The 19,549-nt window shown below is 43.4% G+C and overlaps 1 protein-coding gene across 2 annotated transcripts in view; it reads left to right on the top strand.

Annotated features, from left to right (window-relative positions):
* TUBGCP3 (tubulin gamma complex associated protein 3) overlaps window positions 1-18,913 on the top strand; it is a 68,781-nt gene extending 49,868 nt beyond the window's left edge. Inside the window, exons 18-22 of one of the 2 annotated variants that reach the window (XM_042806094.1) lie at window positions 2,697-2,785; window positions 2,920-3,051; window positions 3,430-3,570; window positions 4,165-4,281; window positions 18,602-18,913. In XM_042806094.1, the coding sequence (XP_042662028.1) occupies window positions 2,697-2,785; window positions 2,920-3,051; window positions 3,430-3,570; window positions 4,165-4,281; window positions 18,602-18,760 (638 nt within the window). In that variant the 3' untranslated portion in view covers window positions 18,761-18,913. Of the gene's footprint in view, window positions 1-2,696; window positions 2,786-2,919; window positions 3,052-3,429; window positions 3,571-4,164; window positions 4,282-6,526; window positions 7,661-18,601 lie in introns of those variants that run through there. The other variant, XM_042806093.1, reaches the window with a different exon arrangement.
* Window positions 18,914-19,549: the final 636 nt, after the last annotated feature.

Below are 19,549 nucleotides of genomic sequence, written 5' to 3'. Positions count from 1 at the left end.
TACTCTCATCACCTGAAGGTCTTCAGGCTGGAGCTGCCTCCCATTGGTAGGATTTTATTTGTTCTTTTGTTCTCAGAAGGAAGTTCCGGGCCTTTTGGTCTTCCCTCCTCCTCCCCACCCTCTTCAGGAAACCTTTCTTATTCTTTGCCATGGAGATATCATCTGTAGGTAAAATATCAGTTGCTTGTCTCCTTTAAGCTTGGCTATGTTTTAAGTAATGCAGACTTTTAAAATGCTGTCCAAACCATTACAGCTATTGCTGGCAGAAGGAGCCGAGTGTTGTATTTCTCAGTTGGTGCCTCTCACAAAAGAGAGTACGGTTACACAGACCTGTACTGGTTTCTGCTCGGAGGGACAGGAGTCTTTCTTACTCACTGGCATGTCTAAGTTGGAAGCTGCAAATATAATTTTTTCTGAAATACGTGGAGAGTCCACCCCCAGCACTGATTTATGAAGCAGAGTAGAATTTGCTTTTATTCTCTCTCTCTCCCTCCAAAATATAGTACCTTGCCCTTCCAGTCACAGAGCACCAAAGGGATGACAGTAACTGATAGGAGGAAGCAACTGCAGGGTCTTTGTTTTTCAACCACAAAGAGGTAGCATTAATTTTCAAGGATAGCTTTATTCACAATTCCCAAAAGTCTTTACAGCCAGGGATTTTAATGCTTTAAAGGAGTACTTCTAGACAGTAGTGTCAAACTCGCTCTTTTCCTATCGGTCATTGGGAGAAAAAGCACAGATGTATCCAACTTGCCAGCACTGAAGAATTTCTGTTGTTTAGCCACCCCTCAAATTTATTTTTTTTTCATTGATCCTATTTAAAGTAAATGCAGCATAATGTGTTAAGGATAGTCTTCCTGCAAAGGCGTAAGAAATGAAGAACAGAGTAGCTTGTTGTAATATCTTTCAAATAATTGAATGGTCCTTGGTCATGGTTTGAGCCCAGAGAGCAACTGAGCACCACGTAGCCATTCACTCACCCCTTCGCCCTGTCAGGAATGGGAAGGAGAAAATAAAGCAGAAATGCCTCAAAGAATCCCTCTAAGGGACAGGGAGGAGCAGCTTTACCCATTATGGTCATGGGCAAAAGACAGACTCCTTAGGGGAACAAAACATCACTTTAATTCAAATGCTAACAAAGACAACACTTAACAGACAAGGTGGAGACAGTGAGAATGCTACCACATCCAAAAACACCTCCCCAACCCCTCCCTTCTTCCCAGGCTCAGCTCTGCTCCCGATGCCTCTACTTGCTCCCCCAGCAGTGCAGGGGCAGGGGGTGGGGGTCACAGTCAGCTCGCTGCTCCTTCCTTCTCGGGAGGTGGGGGAACGCCGCACATCCCTCCCCTGCTCCCCGGGGCTCCCCTCTCACTGCAGACAGTCCTTCATGAACCTTCTCTGGTGTGAGTCCTCCCCACAGGCTGCAGCCGTTCCTGAGCTGCCCCGGCGTGGGTCACCCCCACATGCTGCCGTCCTCCCAGCGCCGAACCACAACAGTGGGGGCCGCTTCTCCCCTCAGAGTCCCGGCCTACTTTAAGCACAGCCACCTGTCCTGGAGTGGCTTTCTCCTCAGGCTTCAGGTCAACCTCTACTCTACCGTGGACCTCCATAGCTGGCAGGGGGGTGGCCCTGCCATCTCACCACGGGATACAGGGCTGCTCTCTTCTCCAGCACACCTCCCCTACTTCCTTCTTTCTTCCGCTGACCTGGGTGTTCATCCTTCTCCCAACATCTCCTCACAAGTCCCCACCCCTTCTCAGATTCCCCTTCTTAAATACATTCTTGCAGAGGTGCAGCCACCATTGCTAATTGTCTTGGCCTTGGCCAGAGATGGGTCTGACTTGGAGCTGGAGGAGCTTTTCAGAAGCTTCTCACAGGGCCACTGCTGCAGCCCCTTCCCCAGCTACCAAAAAAACCCATGCCACAGAAACCCAGCACCCATTCCAAGATATGAAAATGTAGGATTCCTTTTGTAGTAGTCTCACAGCTTGTCTGCAGTGGCAAATTACTTTGGCAGCTTTTTAGAAATTACATTCTCTGTTTGGGTATCTGCCTGATTCCAGAAGGCTGAGTATCTTCATTCCAGAGAATTTTTGCAGTTGCTGGTAATCTTGATACTGCCCTGCTGCATCAGAGGAACCTCCTCTTGCAAGTGAGCAGCTGAGGCCCTTAGTGACTTGTCTGTGGGTGTCTCATGGAACAGGGAATTGAACCTGGACCACATGAGCCACAGATTTCCTACCCGTGTCACAACCACCCTCTCTTTTGGTCTCAGCGTAGCTAAGTAATGCAAAAACATGCTGCCTGTGGTTTGAAGGCTAATGGTAAGAAATGTGAGAGGCCCCAGAAGCAACTGGAAATCTGTGGCCTCAAGTTTTTCACCAAAAGAACACATGGGACATTAGGTGTATTTTGGTCTCTTGGGACTGAGAGGATCTTTTTCGTTTACAATACTAAGCAAGTTTCCAGCACTGTCTGAGCACAGTCAAGTGTCATCTTTGGCTTACGTTTTCTAGGAGTTAATTGTGCAGTGTTCTTTGCTCGTCTGTTGCCAGCCAGTATTGCTGCTACCATCCAAGATTAGTGGCTGTTTTCTAAAGTATTCAGTTTGGTAGAAAAAAGTTTACCAAGCTGGTATGATGGTGGTGCCTGTCCTTGCAGTCTTTAACATGCCATCTCTTTGGATTTTTTTACAGAGCTTTCTGGGGTGCTGCATCAGTGTCACGTTCTGGCATCAGAAATGGTCCATTTCATTCATCAAATGCAGTATTACATTACATTTGAGGTATACTCTATCCATCTAATTAGTTGCTTAAAAATGAAATACTTTTAATATTCTGTATGTGTTGTGTGTCTTAAATTTCAAAGAGCTTGTCATCTAGCAAATCAAAACAGCCCAATCCTGAATCATTGCTCCAGGTGCTCGAATGTTCGTGGGATGAACTCTGGAACAAGGTCCAACAAGCACAGGACTTGGATCACATCATTGCAGCTCATGAAGTTTTTCTAGACACAATCATAGCTCGGTGCTTGCTGGATAGTGATTCCAGGGTAAGTTTTCTCCTTTATGTTAAACTGTAGCTTTGTGATCTTAGCTTACACATTAGAAACCACCTTCTCTTATGTTGTAGAAGCAAGGGGAGAAGTAGTTTTTCTTCCTCTGATAAAAGACCTTATTATGGTGGGCTCTGCACATACTCCCCAGACACTGACAGATGCTCGTTATAAAACTTGTTACAATGTGGGCCAGTTGGTTTTGGTCCTAAGAAGCTGTGTGATGGTTCAACAACTGACTTGGGGCTTTGCACAACAGTCTCTTCAGCTGTGTGTAAAAAGATTAAATTCACTCATGTTCTGTAGAATGACAGTAACTTAAAGCTCTTCTGTTGTACAGCTGTTTCATTGTTTTGTTGCTTAACTGTCTCACAGGTGCTTCTCAACCAGCTCCGAGCTGTTTTTGATCAGATCATTGAGCTTCAGAATGCCCAAGACGCAATGTACAGAGCTGCTTTGGAGGAGTTGCAGCTGAGATTGCAATTTGAAGAGAGGAAAAAACAGCGTGAGCTTGAGGTATGGTAAGGATATTACTAGATCGTGAAAATTGAGGTAGATGTACATGTTTTCTGATACACGAATGATTTTAGATATCATATTAGAGGTACAGCAAAAATGAAAAATATAGTTGGGCCAAATGCAGAAGACATCAGCAGTAGCTAGTGAATTCAAACAAAAGTGCTGAATGGTTTGTTTTTTTTTTTTTTTATTTCTGTCTTGCCCAAACCCCCTAGGTGAGTAGAGTCTCCAGTAGGCTTTGGAGGATGAGAAATTTAGGATTCTTTTAGGTGAAGGAAATGGAGGAGGCTTTAATATTCTGAACCCTTTTGCAAAAAGCACCATAACTCCATGCCTGCCTCCCTGCTGTCAGTCTGTGGGACATGCAGTGCTGGTGTGAGTCTCCTGCTTTGCCAACCTCAGATTTCTTTCACGTGCTGTGCAACCAGCAAGGTGACTGATAGTTTTGTGTATTAGAGGCTCCATGTTTGGCTTTCTTACAGCAATGGTTGGTTTGTATAAAAATGGTGGTTTAGCTGGGCAGAAGGTGGCCCAATTAGCAACTTTCATCATGTGATGCTTGACCTCTTGATTCATTTGGTCTCTGTGTAGGGCAAGTGGGGTGTAACTGCATCAGAAGATGAGGAAGAGAGCAAGAGGATGAAAGAATTTCAAGACTCGATACCCAAAATGTGCTCACAGCTACGAATACTCACTCACTTTTACCAGGTGCCCCTTGGATTATACTTTTTAAAATATGGATGCTGAGCTTTGATGTGTAGAAATCAATTTCAAATACTGAGTAGGTGTAACTTCTGTATACACGTGTGCAGTTTGTTGATCTAGGTCTTCATTTTTTGCTTCTCTACTTAGAAGCATTTACTGTTTCTTAATAGACAGTAGGTTTTGTAATCACCTAAGTTCCCCTGACAAGGGGGAATTCATGTAATTCTTCTCCTACCTCCAGCAGTGGAAGTAATAGCTATCTGCTGGTGTACTCTGAAAAAAAAAAAAAATACTCCTCCTGCATTCCATTTTTTTCTCATCATCTTTGCAAGTCATTGCTATTAAAGATTGCAGAACAGATCCTTATTTAGGACCTAACATTTGATTTTAAGCACACTGAGATGGGCAGTGGTAAACTGTTTGGGGGAATGTGCACAGGCTATCTTCTTTAAAGTTAAATATTCTGGCTTTGTCTTAATTTGTTATATCTGATTCTCAAGCTGCCATTCCCCTGAAAAATCAGCTGTTAGATTTTGGGGAAAGCAATAAATGGGAAGGACACAGCACTGTGTGCCACAGCAGCCTTCAGGATTAGACCCCAGGTCAACTGAAAACCAAAACCCTATCCCAACTCGTCTCTTGATTTTGACACGAGATGCTCTTCATGTAGTATAATGTACCTTTTAATTTCTCTTATTTATTAACCATTGGCATGCCTGGTTAGGCTTTTTTAATAATGTTGAAACTGCCTGCTTTCTTCGTTCAGGCTGTTGATATTTCTTGTGACTTTCTTTCTTATTTTAATATCCATAAACGCACGTTTAGACAAACACTAAACATGTAAGCATGCATTGTTTCCCTAGGTAAATGAATGAGGTTGAAGAGGTTTTGCTGGGTTGTTACCCATGCAGTTGTTTTACCTTGTAAGAGTACAATTCATTCTTTAAGGCAGTTATAGTTTTGACTTGGTACCTGTACAGCACGTGCAGAGCACTTCCCAATCCTTCTCTCTGGTGGTTTGTGTCAGATCCATTTCTGTGTTGCCTACAGCTTTGCCAAGCTATAGGTACCCTGGTTGAAGTAGTGCATTGTCAGAAGTGTTCAGTTCACATGGAAGTTTGAAGGAAAACAGAATAGAACACTCAGATTATAAAATACTGGTGGCTTTTGTTGAAGGGTGTAGAGATCCTGAGCTTTGATGTGAGGACTTCACATCTGGGAGGAATTTGCTCCTGGGTCCAAATATTGCAGTTTTCCCTTCCAGAGGAAAATGGAGTAAAATCCTTTAAGTATAGGCCGTCAGTGGGTTGTAGCTTGTGTGCTCTACAGGATTTCTATAAGTTGACAATGTAGCTTTTGTCTGCTTGGACTGTTTTCCTGCTGAGCCCTATTATGGATATTCTGTGCAGGACTTCCCTGGCCAGCCTTGGTCATCTTTGGAAGTAACGGGTTGCTCTAGTTACGGGCATGTCCATGTTTGTATTTAGTGGAGATCGGGAATGAGCTCAAGTGACTCTTCCCATCCTCCCAAAGTCCTCTCCTTTCCTGCATGCTGTGGAGCTCCTGCAGTCCCTTGGCTAGAGCCAAATGGGAAGATGGGCTCTGGAGGTGTACCTCCCTCATGCTGAGTGCAAGTCCCACGTAAAAACACCTCCAAATGTGTAGAGTCTAGCTACTGGGTCTGTAGCACCGGACACCCTAATTGGCAACTGCTCCGCTCTGCTGGGGAGCCACTTGCTGCTGTATAACCTACATCAAATACATATTTTTGAAGCAAGCAGTGGTGTAACGCTGGCCTGGCCTGCGTTGTACGTATAACGTGGAAACAAGGTGAGGTCTCCTCTTGTCCCGGGTTGGGTCCTGAAGAGTGTCCCAGTCATGGTGGGGCTGCCCTGGAGGGCCGGGGCGGTGGGGGGGGGCAGCTCCCCTGCAGCCTGGGAGCCTTCAGACAGATGGAGGGGGACAGCAGGGCAGGGGGAGGGAGGGATGGTTTAAAACACCGAGCTGTTTGCACTGGAGACTGATGCACATGGCAGACATCTGAAGATAAAATGAAGTTCTGGGTTTTCGCAGAAAGAATGAATCCAGCATAAGTGTTTTGCTAACAACTGGGTATAAACACTTGTGCTTGCCCTTTCTTGGATTTCTTCTGCCTCCTTGCCAGGCCTGAGCACCACCTGGCATCCCTGTACAAAACACACCAGCGATTTTGTCTTAACTGTCTCTTGGGTTTTTCTTTCTCCTTCAGGGAATCGTCCAACAGTTCTTGGTCCTGCTGACAACCAGTTCTGACGAAAGCCTTCGGTTTCTTAGCTTTAGATTGGACTTCAACGAACATTATAAAGCAAGAGAGCCAAGGCTTCGGGTGTCATTGGGCAGTAGAGGCAGACGAAGCTCACATATGTGAAACAGCTGCGAAGGACGGCACCTCGGTATCCGAAGGATGTTGAACCTCTGGTTGGACACGGCAATCAGTGTTGACATAATACAACCAAATCGTGCGTGATCGGTGTCTACCATTTCTGCAGGCAACATGTTTTCAGTCATGTGATTGTGTGACACTGTATAGCAGAAAGCAAAAGTTTTTTTTACACTGATGTTTCTAGAATTACCAGACTAAATGGGCTGACTGAACCTCTTCCAATCAACTTCTTAAATCATCCTTTTAAACAGATGTCAATTTTATTTGAAGCTTTCTGAGCTCTCTCCACTGTAACGTATATCTGTGTCAAGGAAATTGCATCTTTTGTTTATAGAAAGCACCATTTCCTTTTTTAACAAGAAAATAAGAAGGTTATTTTTTCTATATGTACTTGTTCTATTTGAAGAGAGCTTTTGTTAAAGCCAACAGAGTAGGACCCAGACCTAATGTTCTTGTTAAGAAGCTATACAGCATTTAGTTATGCTGATTTTCAGTGTTGTGGTGTGTTTGACTGCGTGAGAAACTTTGTATCAGGAAACAAACTTATATTTAATTTTTTTTGTTGTTTTCAAATTTAACAAACATAAAAATTTAGTAGGGAAATTCTATGGTTACTGTACAGGAGAAAACTATAGAAGCAGAGCAGGAGTGTATCTATTGCACATAAGATCTAAAAAATGAAGTTAAAGCCTCAGTACTGTGAAAGGAAAGTGTTGGTTAAGATTGAATTGAAGGAAATAATTGATGTCCAAAATCAGATACGTGGAAACAGACTGAGTTGGTTAATGTTGACTTCATTCTCTTCCTTTCCCTATTTTTTCATTGTAAATATTTATATATTGCTGTCCAGATGTTGGGGAGAAGGGGACTCTTCTTTTGCAAAGTTGTCATTATATCAGGTCATTTATTATGTTCCACAAGTGCAAGCTTAGAAAAATAAAACCACAATTATCTTTCAAACAAATATTTTGCTTTTTGTAATGGAAAGACTATTTTTCCACAGGGTAAGAAAGGAGACGTTTCCAGTTAAGAGTGTATTGTTCTACAGTTCCCTACCCATTACAGGATTTTGGTACTGGTCTTATCTATACTTAGATAAGCTACACTTAGATTTGTGTGCAATTAGTTAATTAACAGTCACCCTCAAATCAACCAGGTCAGTGGCATTTTTTGCCTTTTGCCCTTGCTCTGCTTGAACTCCTGGGAAGCAGGGGCACCTCCCAGGCCACGCAGGTGAGGCTGCTGTGAGTCGTGATGGAGGTGAACTCGGGAGGGGATGATGCACGGACTTGCAGCCCTGCACTGCTGTGTTTGCCCTCTGGACACCAGGATTCCCGTTATTGTGCAGGCCTTGGAGTCCTTGGTTTTGTCAAATAAAACCTGTAGGGCTCTTAACCCTGTGCCCTTAAAGGACCTGCTGGTGCAGCTGCCCTCATGGTGGGGGGAGGTACTTGCAGGCAGCATCTCAGCTGTCAGCCAGTGATACTGTGTGCCGAAGGAAAGCTGAAGGATGTGGCGTCACTTCACAGTGGCGCAAACAGGCGGGAGTACTCTGTTTTTGTTGGTGTGGTGGGAGTGTACTGTTTCTGTAAAGTCTGAAAGAACTACAAAGCTTATGTGATTGTGTTTTGGCTAAAGCTGTTGGGGAAAAAAAAAAAAAAATTAGCTGCACGGGCACTCTTTTGGCCACTGCCTTGAGAGGCCTGTTGCATGATCCCCTGTGTCAATCCACAGGCCAGAGAGGCAGCATCAGTGTCAGAACCAGAGGACAAGTTCCAGAGGAAGGTTTAGTTCCCTTTGGTGCTAAAATGAATCCAGCAGTACCCAGGAAGCCTGCACTAGTGGCTGTGTTGGGAACAATCATTTTGAGATGATTCCACAGAAATCTGTTGGTCTGGGAAGTGTCCTCACTGCTGCAGGAGTTGCTCTGACTGCCAGGCTGAGGGGGACATTTTGCATGCAAGGCACAAATTACCTGGGCAGGTGGGGACCTGCTGTTGTCCTCGGTACTTCTTTGTAGCTAGAGACCAGTCTTTTATCCCCTAACCCAGCAGCTATCATGTTTATTTCAACCTACGTGCTTTTTGTAGCTTCTAATCCTAAAATTAAAACTGATCAGTTGTGGGGTAACAAGCATATCTTGAGGAAGCCAATGACCCCTTTTCAAGTAAGATGGAGCAATGAAAAAAGATATATGGACTAAAAGGTGAATCTTTGTGGTCATCTGTTGGCCCTATACTGTTAGAGCCAGATTCTCATCAAGAGAGTGGATCAGAAGTTGAGCAATAAATACTTGAAATCTTCCTTTGGGCTTGGAAATAACTATATTAACAACACTGTCAGAATGAATTATATGAGAGCACCAGCACTTCAACCCAGAGCCAAAAATTGTGACTTGGTGCATTGATAAATATTTGAAAGGTGAGACATAGAATAACCTGTCCAGCTCTGCAGGAAAATCCCCTAGAAGTGGACAGGAAATGTTTCAGAGATCTTCAGTTGCTCAGGCAGCGAGGCCTGCTTTTTCCCCTCAGAGTCCCGGCCTCCTTTAAGCGCAGCCGCCTGCTTCACGTGGGGTCCCCCACAGGCTCCAGGTTGGCATCTGCTCCACTGTGAACGTCCATGGGTGGCAGGGGGGTGGCCTGCCCTCTCGCCACAGGGTACAGGGGTGCTCTGCTCTGGCACACCTCTCCTCCCCCTCCTTTCTTCCACTGACTTCAGCGTTTGCAGAGGTGTCTCCCTCGCAATTTTTCCTTCCAGGTTCCCGTTCTTAAATACATTCTTGCAGAGGGGCAGCCGCCATGGCTGCTTGGCTCAGAGCTGGGCCTGACTCGGAGCCGGGGGAGCTTTGAGAAGCTTCTCACAGGGGGCACTGCTGTAGCCCCCTCCCCTGCTACCAAAAACCCCACCATGCACAGAGCCGTGGAGCTGCGGCAGCCTCGCCTCTGTCAGGCTGCTGGAATCAGCAATTCCTAACAAAAGTAAGAGAGAAATGATCTTACGTTTCATTTGTGCCTGGAGACCCATACTGAATTCCACATAAATGTGGATATTTAGTGTAAAACTTGACAACCTGCTGCAACTGGACAAGTGGCTTATCTTGCAGTGGGTGGCAGCAGCACTGTTCAGGTACGTTTCTAAAGAGAAACTAGGAGTTTTACCCTTTTACTTTATTTCTTAACACTGGGCTGCTTATCTACTGCAGTCAGTGTTAAAGATCAATGTTCTTAACAACACACTTACTATACATGCCATAGTACTATATTATATTTTTACTATACATACCATATATAGGCTATTTTTTTTTTTTTTTTTTTTTTTTTTTGTAGGGTATGTAATGCAGGCTTCTGGCTGGTAATTTCAGTGTTTTGCTGTTGGAGCTACAGTGTCTGAAAACACAAATACAGCTGACAGCCTAAGCAGGCCCAGGTCCTCCTGCTCTCTGCATCCTACCTTGGGGCCATCGTTCACTGACCCCCCAGGCTTGGTCCCTCCTTTTCAGAGTTGCCAAGGCCTAAAGAAATTTCTGACAAACTGCAGCAAAAAGCAGAAACAGGATAAAATTATCACCCACCTTAGGATGTCATACAATGCGCAAAACTCTTTTGGGATGAAGAGCTATCCATGCAGTGCTACCAATATCATAAATACTTTACAGTTCTTTTAATGTATTTGTGTCTTAGTCTTATTCTTTTAAACCAGAAAGAATATTTGTTCTGGTAACTGACATGGAAATTATATCTTAACCAATATGAATTCTGAAGAAGAGAAAGTTAAAAAAAAAAAAACCTGAAAACTTAATCTCCCTCTGTAAGTTACAACAGCTTGACTGCCTCAGGTACAGTACTGTCCTGGTTTTGGCTGGGCTAGAGTTAATTTTCTCCCTAGTAGATGGTACACTGTGTTGGGGATTTAATCTTTATTCTATTTAATTTTAGTTTAGTTTTATTTTATTTTATTTTATTTTATTTTGTTATTTAAATTTCATTTTTATTTTATTTCTATTTTAATTTATTTTAATTTTATTCTATTTTATTTTATTCTGTTTTATTTCAGTTATTAAACTGTTCCTATCTCAACCCACGAGTTTTCATTTTCTTTCCAATTCTCCTCCACACCACACTGGTGGGAGAGGAGTGAGCGAGCAGCTGCGTGGTACTTAGTTGCTGGCTGAGGTTAAACCACGACAAGTAAGGTCCAATTTAGTATCTTAGAAACATCTACTAGGAAACAAAGCCCATGATATATTCTATTTTTCAGGGAATTAGTTAGAGGTTTAGGGTAGGAGATCAAGAATAGAGTATAATCATAATCTAGTTTTATTTTAATGTTTCTATTTTTCACTCAAGGCCCTGTGGATTTTCTTCTCTGATACCGGATGCAGTGAACAAATGCCAAGGTCTCTCAACTCTATATAGGAGGATACTTTTCCTTATAAAAAGACCTAAATCTACATGATTTATTTTGTTAAAATTAGTTGTGGAAGGATTCTGTCTTCCTCCTGTCACATATGTAAGATGACCATTTTATGGACAAAAGCTTTTTCAACCCTTTAAAATAGCATTTCTATCAACAGTGGCCAATTATCTTCGGTCAGTGTGAAGCTGTAACTTCCAGTATGCCACATCTAACAATGATTTTTAGTATTAAGGACACTCTTCAAGTGCACATGTAAATTTTTAAACATATTAAGGGTTGAAAGATAATGAATGATAGAAAAAAAGAGGGAGGTATCTGGACAGAAAATTGAAGCTAAAGTTAAAACTAGAGTTCTCTGTCACATTTCATGACTGTTTCCTAATGGTGACCTTACAAACCAGGTACATGTGTACACTCTTCTACTCATTTCAATTTTCACCCAAATAAGCATCCTCAGAGGCAACAAAGCATATTTCACACACATGTAAAGGTGCTCAGAGACTTCTTGGAAATGCCTAATTCATTTTGGAAATCATCTTTTGGCTACTTGAAACCTCAAATATCACTTTAACCTCTAATAAGATTCTACTAATTAGAGAGGAAAAAAAGAATTGGGAGATCTGCAAGAGACATGCAAACATTTGTAAGTAGAGCAGGGACAGATACAAGAACTTACTGTTTCAGAAATCAGAGCAAATAATTTTGTATGGTTTCTAGAATGTCATTGTAACTGTCACCTGCTCTGCCCAATTTAACAGCCCAAGATTATTTCCAGTGCCAAGGGTAACAATAAACAGTCACAAGTTAGATATTCTCTTCCTTAATCTACAAGTGTTCCAAGTGAGTGAAAAGTTTCTGCAGCTACTGATTTAACTGGTCATATATAACTCTGAGGGCTGGCTGAACCACAATTTTAAATTTAATTAGTTTTACGTTGACAGGGAATACTACTAATTTAATGTATGAACCACTTGGTCTCTCTGAAGTATTAAACCAGGCTAATGTAGTATTCTAACTACTTTATGTTAGCTTGGAGAAATGCAGTCTTTAAGGCATCAAAATCACTCGTAAGGTTAACTTGATACTGTTGTGGTTTGAGCTCAGAGAGCAACTGAGCATCACATGGCAACTCACTCCTCCCTTCCCTCCCAGCATTGAGAAGGGACAAATAAGCCAGGCTTGGGATTTGAGATAGGGCAGGGAGGTGCAAATATCCCATTAAGGTCATGTGCGAAAGGCAGACTTGTTAGGGGAAGAAAAAAAGAACATACATTTATTACAGACACTAACAACAACACATAACAGAGTAGGACAGTGAGAAGCATTGCCACACCTTGAGAACACCTTCCCCCCACCCCTCCCTTCTTCCTGGGCTCAGCTCTGCTCCCGATATCTCTACCTCCTCCCCCAGTGGTGCAGGGGCAGGGAATGGCGGGTGCAGTCAGTGCTGCCACTGCTTCCATTTTGGGAGGGTGTGGAACTTCTGGAACTGCTTCCCCCTGCTCCAGCGTGGTCCCCCCCTCACAGGAGACAGTCCTCCACAAACTTTCTCCAACTGGAGTCCTCCCACGGGCTGCAGCTACAACAGGAGGGGCTACTTTCCCACAAGATCCAGGCCTTCTTTGGGCACAGTCACCTTGGTCAGCCATACAAAGCCCCTCACAGGCCATAAGTCAGTGTCTGCTCCACCGTAGCTCTCCATGGGTGGCAGGGGGGGGCCGCCCTGCCGTCTCCCCACAGGGTACAGGGGGGTCTCTGCTCCGGCACACCTCCCCCCTCCTTTCTTCCTACGATCCTCCACTGACCTTGGTGTTCATGCAGCTGCAGCAACTCCTCCTCACAAGCCTGACTCCTCCTCAGCAGGTCCTTTCTTAAATACGTTATCGCAGAGGCGCCACTGTTTGGCTCAGCCTTGGTGCAGAGGTGGAGCTGACTTAGAGCTGGGGGAACTTCGAGAAGCTTCTCACAGGGGCTAGCCCTGTAGCTCCCTCCTCTGCTACCAAAAAAACCCCACCACTCACTCAAACCCAGGACAGATATTTAACTCTCTTTCACCAGAAAAGCAGCAAAGTTGCCTCAGTCAGAATTTATTTTCCTTCTCTTTGTTCCGAAGTTAGCTTTTTGCTAATACACTTTAACTATTCAATATTGTATATTCTTACAAAAATCATTCTGCCAAAACCTGATTGCCACATCAGTGGAAATAAGCGCAGGTGAAAGTACAGAGAATACAGAGGTCAGGGAAGTTAAAGAAACCAAGGTGACAGATAGTCGCTCACAAAAGGAGGGAAGGGCAGAGGAGAAGAGAGCAGAGATCCTGAAAGACAGCAAATGGTGACCAGAGAGATGCTCAGGAAAGAGTAGAGAAAGAAAAACACACCAAGAACAATCTGAGGAGTGTAGGAGGTGAAATTTCTATCACTGCACAGTTAATTTACTTCAGCTCCTTGCAGAACAAATTCTGTTAAATGTTTTCCTCCAGAAGTCATCAGAACAGCAATTAAGTTAGCTAAACATGAAAGTATGGAACCTGCAGTTGGTGTGATTGTTACCACCAGTCTGAATATTAAAAGATATGATAGGAAAAAACTGTCGCAAGGTGATTACCCTGTATATGAAATCTTCTGGTGCCACAGAGAATGAAAACCAATTATTTGCATTTGTGATATATGCCACAAAACCAAGGTATTTGGGCATCTAGGACCCCTCTCACTTCTACAATGGGAACATTCCCAAAATTAGCCAAGGCCATTTCATCACCATTTAAAGTTTTTCCAAAAATAGCCAAGAGACAGAAAAAACCCAGAGTCTTCAGGTTTGCTTTCTAACAGGGCACTTCATCCACTCCTCAAAAGAAAGTATTTGTACTGGTTTGAGCCCAGAGTGCAACTGAGCACCACGCAGCCCCTTGCTCACCCCTTCCCCCTCAGCAATGGGAAGGAAGAAAACCAACAAAAGTCTCAGAATCAAGATAAGGACAGGGAGGGATGACTCACCTGTTGCAGTCACAGGCAAAAGACACACTCGTTACGGGAAGAAAAAGAACATTAATTTAATTCAAACACTAACAACACTTAACAGACAGAGTAGGACAGTGCGAAATATAACCACATCTTGAAAACACCTTCCCCCCACCCCTTCCCTTCTTCCTGGGCTCAGCTTTGCTCCTGATTTCTCTACCTTCTCACCCTCAGTGGCCCAGAGGGGCAGGGGATGGGGGTTGTGGTCAGTTCATCACATGTTGTTTCTGCCGCTCCTTCCTCCTCACGGGGAGCACTCCTCACACCCTTCCCCTGCTCCAGCGTGGGGTCCCTCTCATGGGAGACTTCTCCGTGAACTTTCTCTGACATGAGTCTTTCCCCTGGGCTGCAACTCTTCATGAACTGCTCCAACGTGGGTCCCTCCCACGTGCCATAGTCCTTCCAGAGATGAATGAATGGCTCCAGTGTGGGCTTCCCACAGAGTCCCAGCCTTCTTCAGGTGCAGCCACCTGCTCCACTGTAGGGTCCTCCATGGGCTGCAGGTGAACACCTGCTCCACCAGTGACCTCCACGAGCTGCAGGGGGACAGCCTGCCTCTGGGGGCCACCTCTGTAACCATCTTCTGCTACCAAACCCCCCCACCACACGCACAAACCCAGCACATCAGTCTTACTCTTGTTTCTAATGGACGGTGCTGAAAGGTGTAAAGAATGGGGGAAATTACAGACAGGCTCACAACAGCAATTAAAAAGGCAAGTGGGATGACGTGGTTTAGGCCCAGCCAGCAACAAAACACCATGGACCCTCTCATTCACTCTTCCCCCCACCAGGGTGGGATGGGGAGGAGAATCAGAAAGAAAAAAAAATAAAACAAAAACAAAACAAAAACCCATGGTTTGAGATAAGGACAGATTACCAGAACAACAAGAGAAGAAAATGCTAACAACAACAATACTAATAAAACAAATATATAAAGCAAGTGATGCACAATGCAATTTCTCACCACTCAGTACCACTCAGCCCCTTTTGAGCCACGATCATCCCCCTGCCTCCAGCCAGCTCCCCCAGTTACATACTGGGCATGATGTCCAAATGTCTGGAATAACCTCCTGCCTGGTTCAGGTCACCTGTCCTGGCTGTGCCCCCTCCCAGCTTCTTGTGAAAATTAACCCTATCCTAGACAAACCCAAGACATGGGAACTTTCCTTTAATAGCCTGGTGGGTAAAAATAAGAATTAGATCATATTATAACAGGCAGAAAATTAAGAAAACAAAATTATCTAGAAAACAAGAAATTGAACCATCAGACAGAGAGGAGTAAAATTGCACTGTGTAGTGGAGAACAGAAAGCATAAAGAGAACATAAAATGTGGGATAAAAATCATATTTGATAAATGAGAAAAGCAGGAGAATTCCCACTTATTGTGAATTTATTAATATGACCAAAGTTTAAGACAAAAACAGATTATATTTTTGACAGCTATGAACCAGGTTATTAAAACGTCCATAAATAAACCAAAGTATTTTGTCAATTATCCTGTAAAAGAAACTAATACAATATAAATTTATACACTTTATGTACATATATATATGTGTGTACATAATGCATGCACATAATGAAGAAAAGTGCTAGTAGACCAATAAGAATATAATTATTATGTCGTTTTATTTGCTAAGGAAAAAGGTATGATACAGATTTCCCAGCTACAACAGAGTGGATGAACCAGCAGCATTTTTCTCCAAAGTGCAAGATAGAGCATTGAAACGCTACAGAAAATGGGTTTCATAAGCACTACCAGGCAAAACAAGTGCTGTTTCTACAAAAGCCATTTGCAACTTAGCTACAAGAACAATGGGAAATCAGTGTACCCCAAAACAACTGAGGAGGAAATGCTTAGCGAGTTTACTTCCTAAACCCCTCATCATTCTTGTTTTCAAGAAGACTGACAAAGAAAGAAGATGGATACATTCTGAAAATAAGTCTTGTCGCAGCTTCCCTTTCACCTTGGTTTCCCTCCCCATCAGCCTCATTTCTCCCTTTCAAATGCCTAGGGTAGTTCTGGGATCCTTGATACAATTAGGAAGGAGAGTTTATTATAAATGTAGCTCTTGACAGATGAATTCAGTCAAGACTTGCAGGAAAGGGGGATCCTTTAGAAAGCCATAAATGAACAAATCGTCATAACCATGGTATCATATAAAAAACCCCTTTGAATTTCCCAGAACACCCTCCTAATAGCATCCAGATGCTGAAGAATCCTGTACTCAGATTGCCTTTGTACTCTAGCTCTATTTGGTACAGTCTTTATAAGCAATATACTCCAGGTCTTTCATATTTCCATGATCCAGGTTACCTCATTGCCCACAGGAGCATTTAGTTTATTAGGTCTACTCTGAAAGCTCCTGCGGGCAAAAGAAACAGACGTACATTTTCAAAAAGTCTTCAGGGGACACCAAAGAAACAGGCAAAAATTAGTTTTAGCATCATGAAGAGACACCTTTACCTGTAAAATGTCCCATTTTCTGGGGGAAAAGCAGCAAAGCAGCTGTGGAGCAGCAGATGAATGGTACCTGTCAGATCCAGACTTACCCTAGAGTTAGAATGTGTACACAGGTTCTAATATTTCACAGGCAAAAATTTTGGAAAGTAAAAGAAACCAAGGCTCCTGCAGACCAAAAGAGCAAACCTCACATTAATAACAGAATAGGAAACAATTACAAAATGAATAATTGGATGGTAGCCAAGAAGTATAAGAAAAGAATAAATGTTACCGTTTCCTTAATTAAGACTGTTAAAGGGCAATACTGTAAGTGACTCAGAAGAAATAGCTGTGTAGAAGAAGTTTACAGGCACTCGTGACTTAAACTATAGGGTTTCTTAATGGGCAATTATATAATTGTGGGCTTATTTTAAGGCTTGACCTTTCTCTGTTATAAATAAAGAGCTCCTCAAGAGCACCTACAAAGATGTACGTAGGTACCAAACAAGATAAAATTTTTAAGTTCATCCTGGCTAGCTGATTTGGATGCACGTTTCTATTGGCAGCAGACACTGGGACGTGCTAAGGGACTTCCAAGCCTCTCCGGCAGAACGAACGGTATCAGGATGCAGAACAGTGGAAATCTTGCTGATCCCATCCCTTGCCAGAGACAGTGATGCTGCTGGTGTGGTGTCACACACCTCACAGAGGTGTCACACACCTCACAGGTGTGGTCTCTCTGCCTCGGGTCGGACCCCTCTCTCGTAGTGGCTTGCAGAGCTCCAGCTGAAGCTCTGCATTGACCTCCCACTTTCCTTCCACCTTCTGGCCTGTGCTCTAGCACATGGACACAGAGCAGGAGCAATTTGCTGTTCAAACTCCTAGGCTGAAATTCCTGAAACAGCCTTTAGAGGACAGCGGAGAATTGCAAATGACGCATTTTCAGCTCTGGCCTCCTAGTCTGGGATCCTTTGGGGTTTTTATATGAATTATGAGTTCTGATTCAAAGTGCAGATGAAGTATAACTTCTGCATTAATGTGTGCTGTTTATGTACTATGGCTTTCTAAGATAAGGTTGAGGATCATAAGAGCCATGCATTTTTAATTATATTGTAGCTTTTTCTATCATTAAGAATTCCACTTGCTACCTGGCTAAGCTATGGCCTCACTGAATGAACTGCTGCATTGTCAAAAGGAGCTCAGCTTCATGTTCAGGTCTAATGATAAAAATAACAGTGTCCCGAGATAAAAAATGCCAGTGACCCTTGCTGGAGGCTGTAGTGATCCTGGACTTTTACACGGGGACTTTAAATCTGTGAGAAATTTGCCATTTAGGTCCAAACACTGCACTTTTCCCTCCCTGGGAAAAGTTGGGCCAAATTTTTTAAGAGCTATTAACAATTATTAGACCATAGTTGGGTTTTGCTCCAAATTGCTAGAAGCTGTCTGGGCCAGCAGCACTGACTGCCCTACTGGGCAGGTACTCCGCTCTGCTGGGGAGCCACTTGCTGCTGTATAACCTACATCAAATACATATTTTTGAAGCAAGCAGTGGTGTAACGCTGGCCTGGCCTGCGTTGTACGTATAACGTGGAAACAAGGTGAGGTCTCCTCTTGTCCCGGGTTGGGTCCTGAAGAGTGTCCCAGTCATGGTGGGGCTGCCCTGGAGGGCCGGGGCGGTGGGGGGGGGCAGCTCCCCTGCAGCCTGGGAGCCTTCAGACAGATGGAGGGGGACAGCAGGGCAGGGGGAGGGAGGGATGGTTTAAAACACCGAGCTGTTTGCACGGGAGACTCTGATGTGCATGGCAGACATTTGAAGATAAAATGAAGTTCTGGGTTTTCGCAGAAAGAATGAATCCAGCATAAGTGTTTTGCTAACAACTGGGCATAAACACTTGTGCTTGCCCTTTCTTGGATTTCTTCTGCCTCCTTGCCAGGCCTGAGCACCACCTGGCATCCCTGTACAAAACACACCAGCGATTTTGTCTTAACTGTCTCTTGGGTTTTTCTTTCTCCTTCAGGGAATCGTCCAGCAGTTCTTGGTCCTGCTGACAACCAGTTCTGACGAAAGCCTTCGGTTTCTTAGCTTTAGATTGGACTTCAACGAACATTATAAAGCAAGAGAGCCAAGGCTTCGGGTGTCATTGGGCAGTAGAGGCAGACGAAGCTCACATATGTGAAACAGCTGCGAAGGACTGCACCTCGGTATCCGAAGGATGTTGAACCTCTGGTTGGACACGGCAATCAGTGTTGACATAATACAACCAAATCGTGCGTGATCGGTGTCTACCATTTCTGCAGGCAACATGTTTTCAGTCATGTGATTGTGTGACACTGTACAGCAGAAAGCAAAAATGTAGGGGTTTTTTTTATACTGACGTTTCTAGAATTACCAGACCAAATGGGCTGACTGAACCTCTTCCAATCAACTTTTAAAATCATCCTTAATGAATGCAGCATTTAATTTGGATCTTCCTGAGCTCTCCCCACTGTAACTTGGGTCTGTGTCCAGGCAATCACATGTTCTTTTGTTTAAGAGAACACCCTTTCCTTTTTTAACAAGAAAAGAGGATTCTTTTTCTATATATACTTGTTCTATTTGAAATCACTTTGGTTAAAGCCAAGAGTTTTGGACTCAGACCTAATGTTCTTGTTAAAAAGCTATATAAAGCATGCATTTATGCTCATTTTCAATTCTGTGATATATTTATGACAAACTTACATTAAGGTTTTTTCTGTGATTCTTTTCAAGGTTAATATTACAAGTAAAAGTCATTTACTAGGACAATTCTATGGTTACTGTACAGGAGCAAACTGTAGAAGCAGAGCAGGAGTGAATTTATTGTGTATGAAGTATCCCTAAGAACTGAAGTTAAGCCCCTCAATACTGTCAAAGAAAAGTGTAGTTTATTTTCAAAATCTGATGTCTTAGAAAGAAAATGGCTTGGGTAATTGGGACTACTTTATTT

The sequence above is a fragment of the Tyto alba genome, unplaced genomic scaffold (genome assembly GCF_018691265.1).
Source record: "Tyto alba isolate M040663 unplaced genomic scaffold, T.alba_DEE_v4.0 Super-Scaffold_45, whole genome shotgun sequence".
NCBI lineage: Eukaryota > Metazoa > Chordata > Aves > Strigiformes > Tytonidae > Tyto > Tyto alba.
This window is presented reverse-complemented; position numbering and strand designations above follow the sequence as displayed.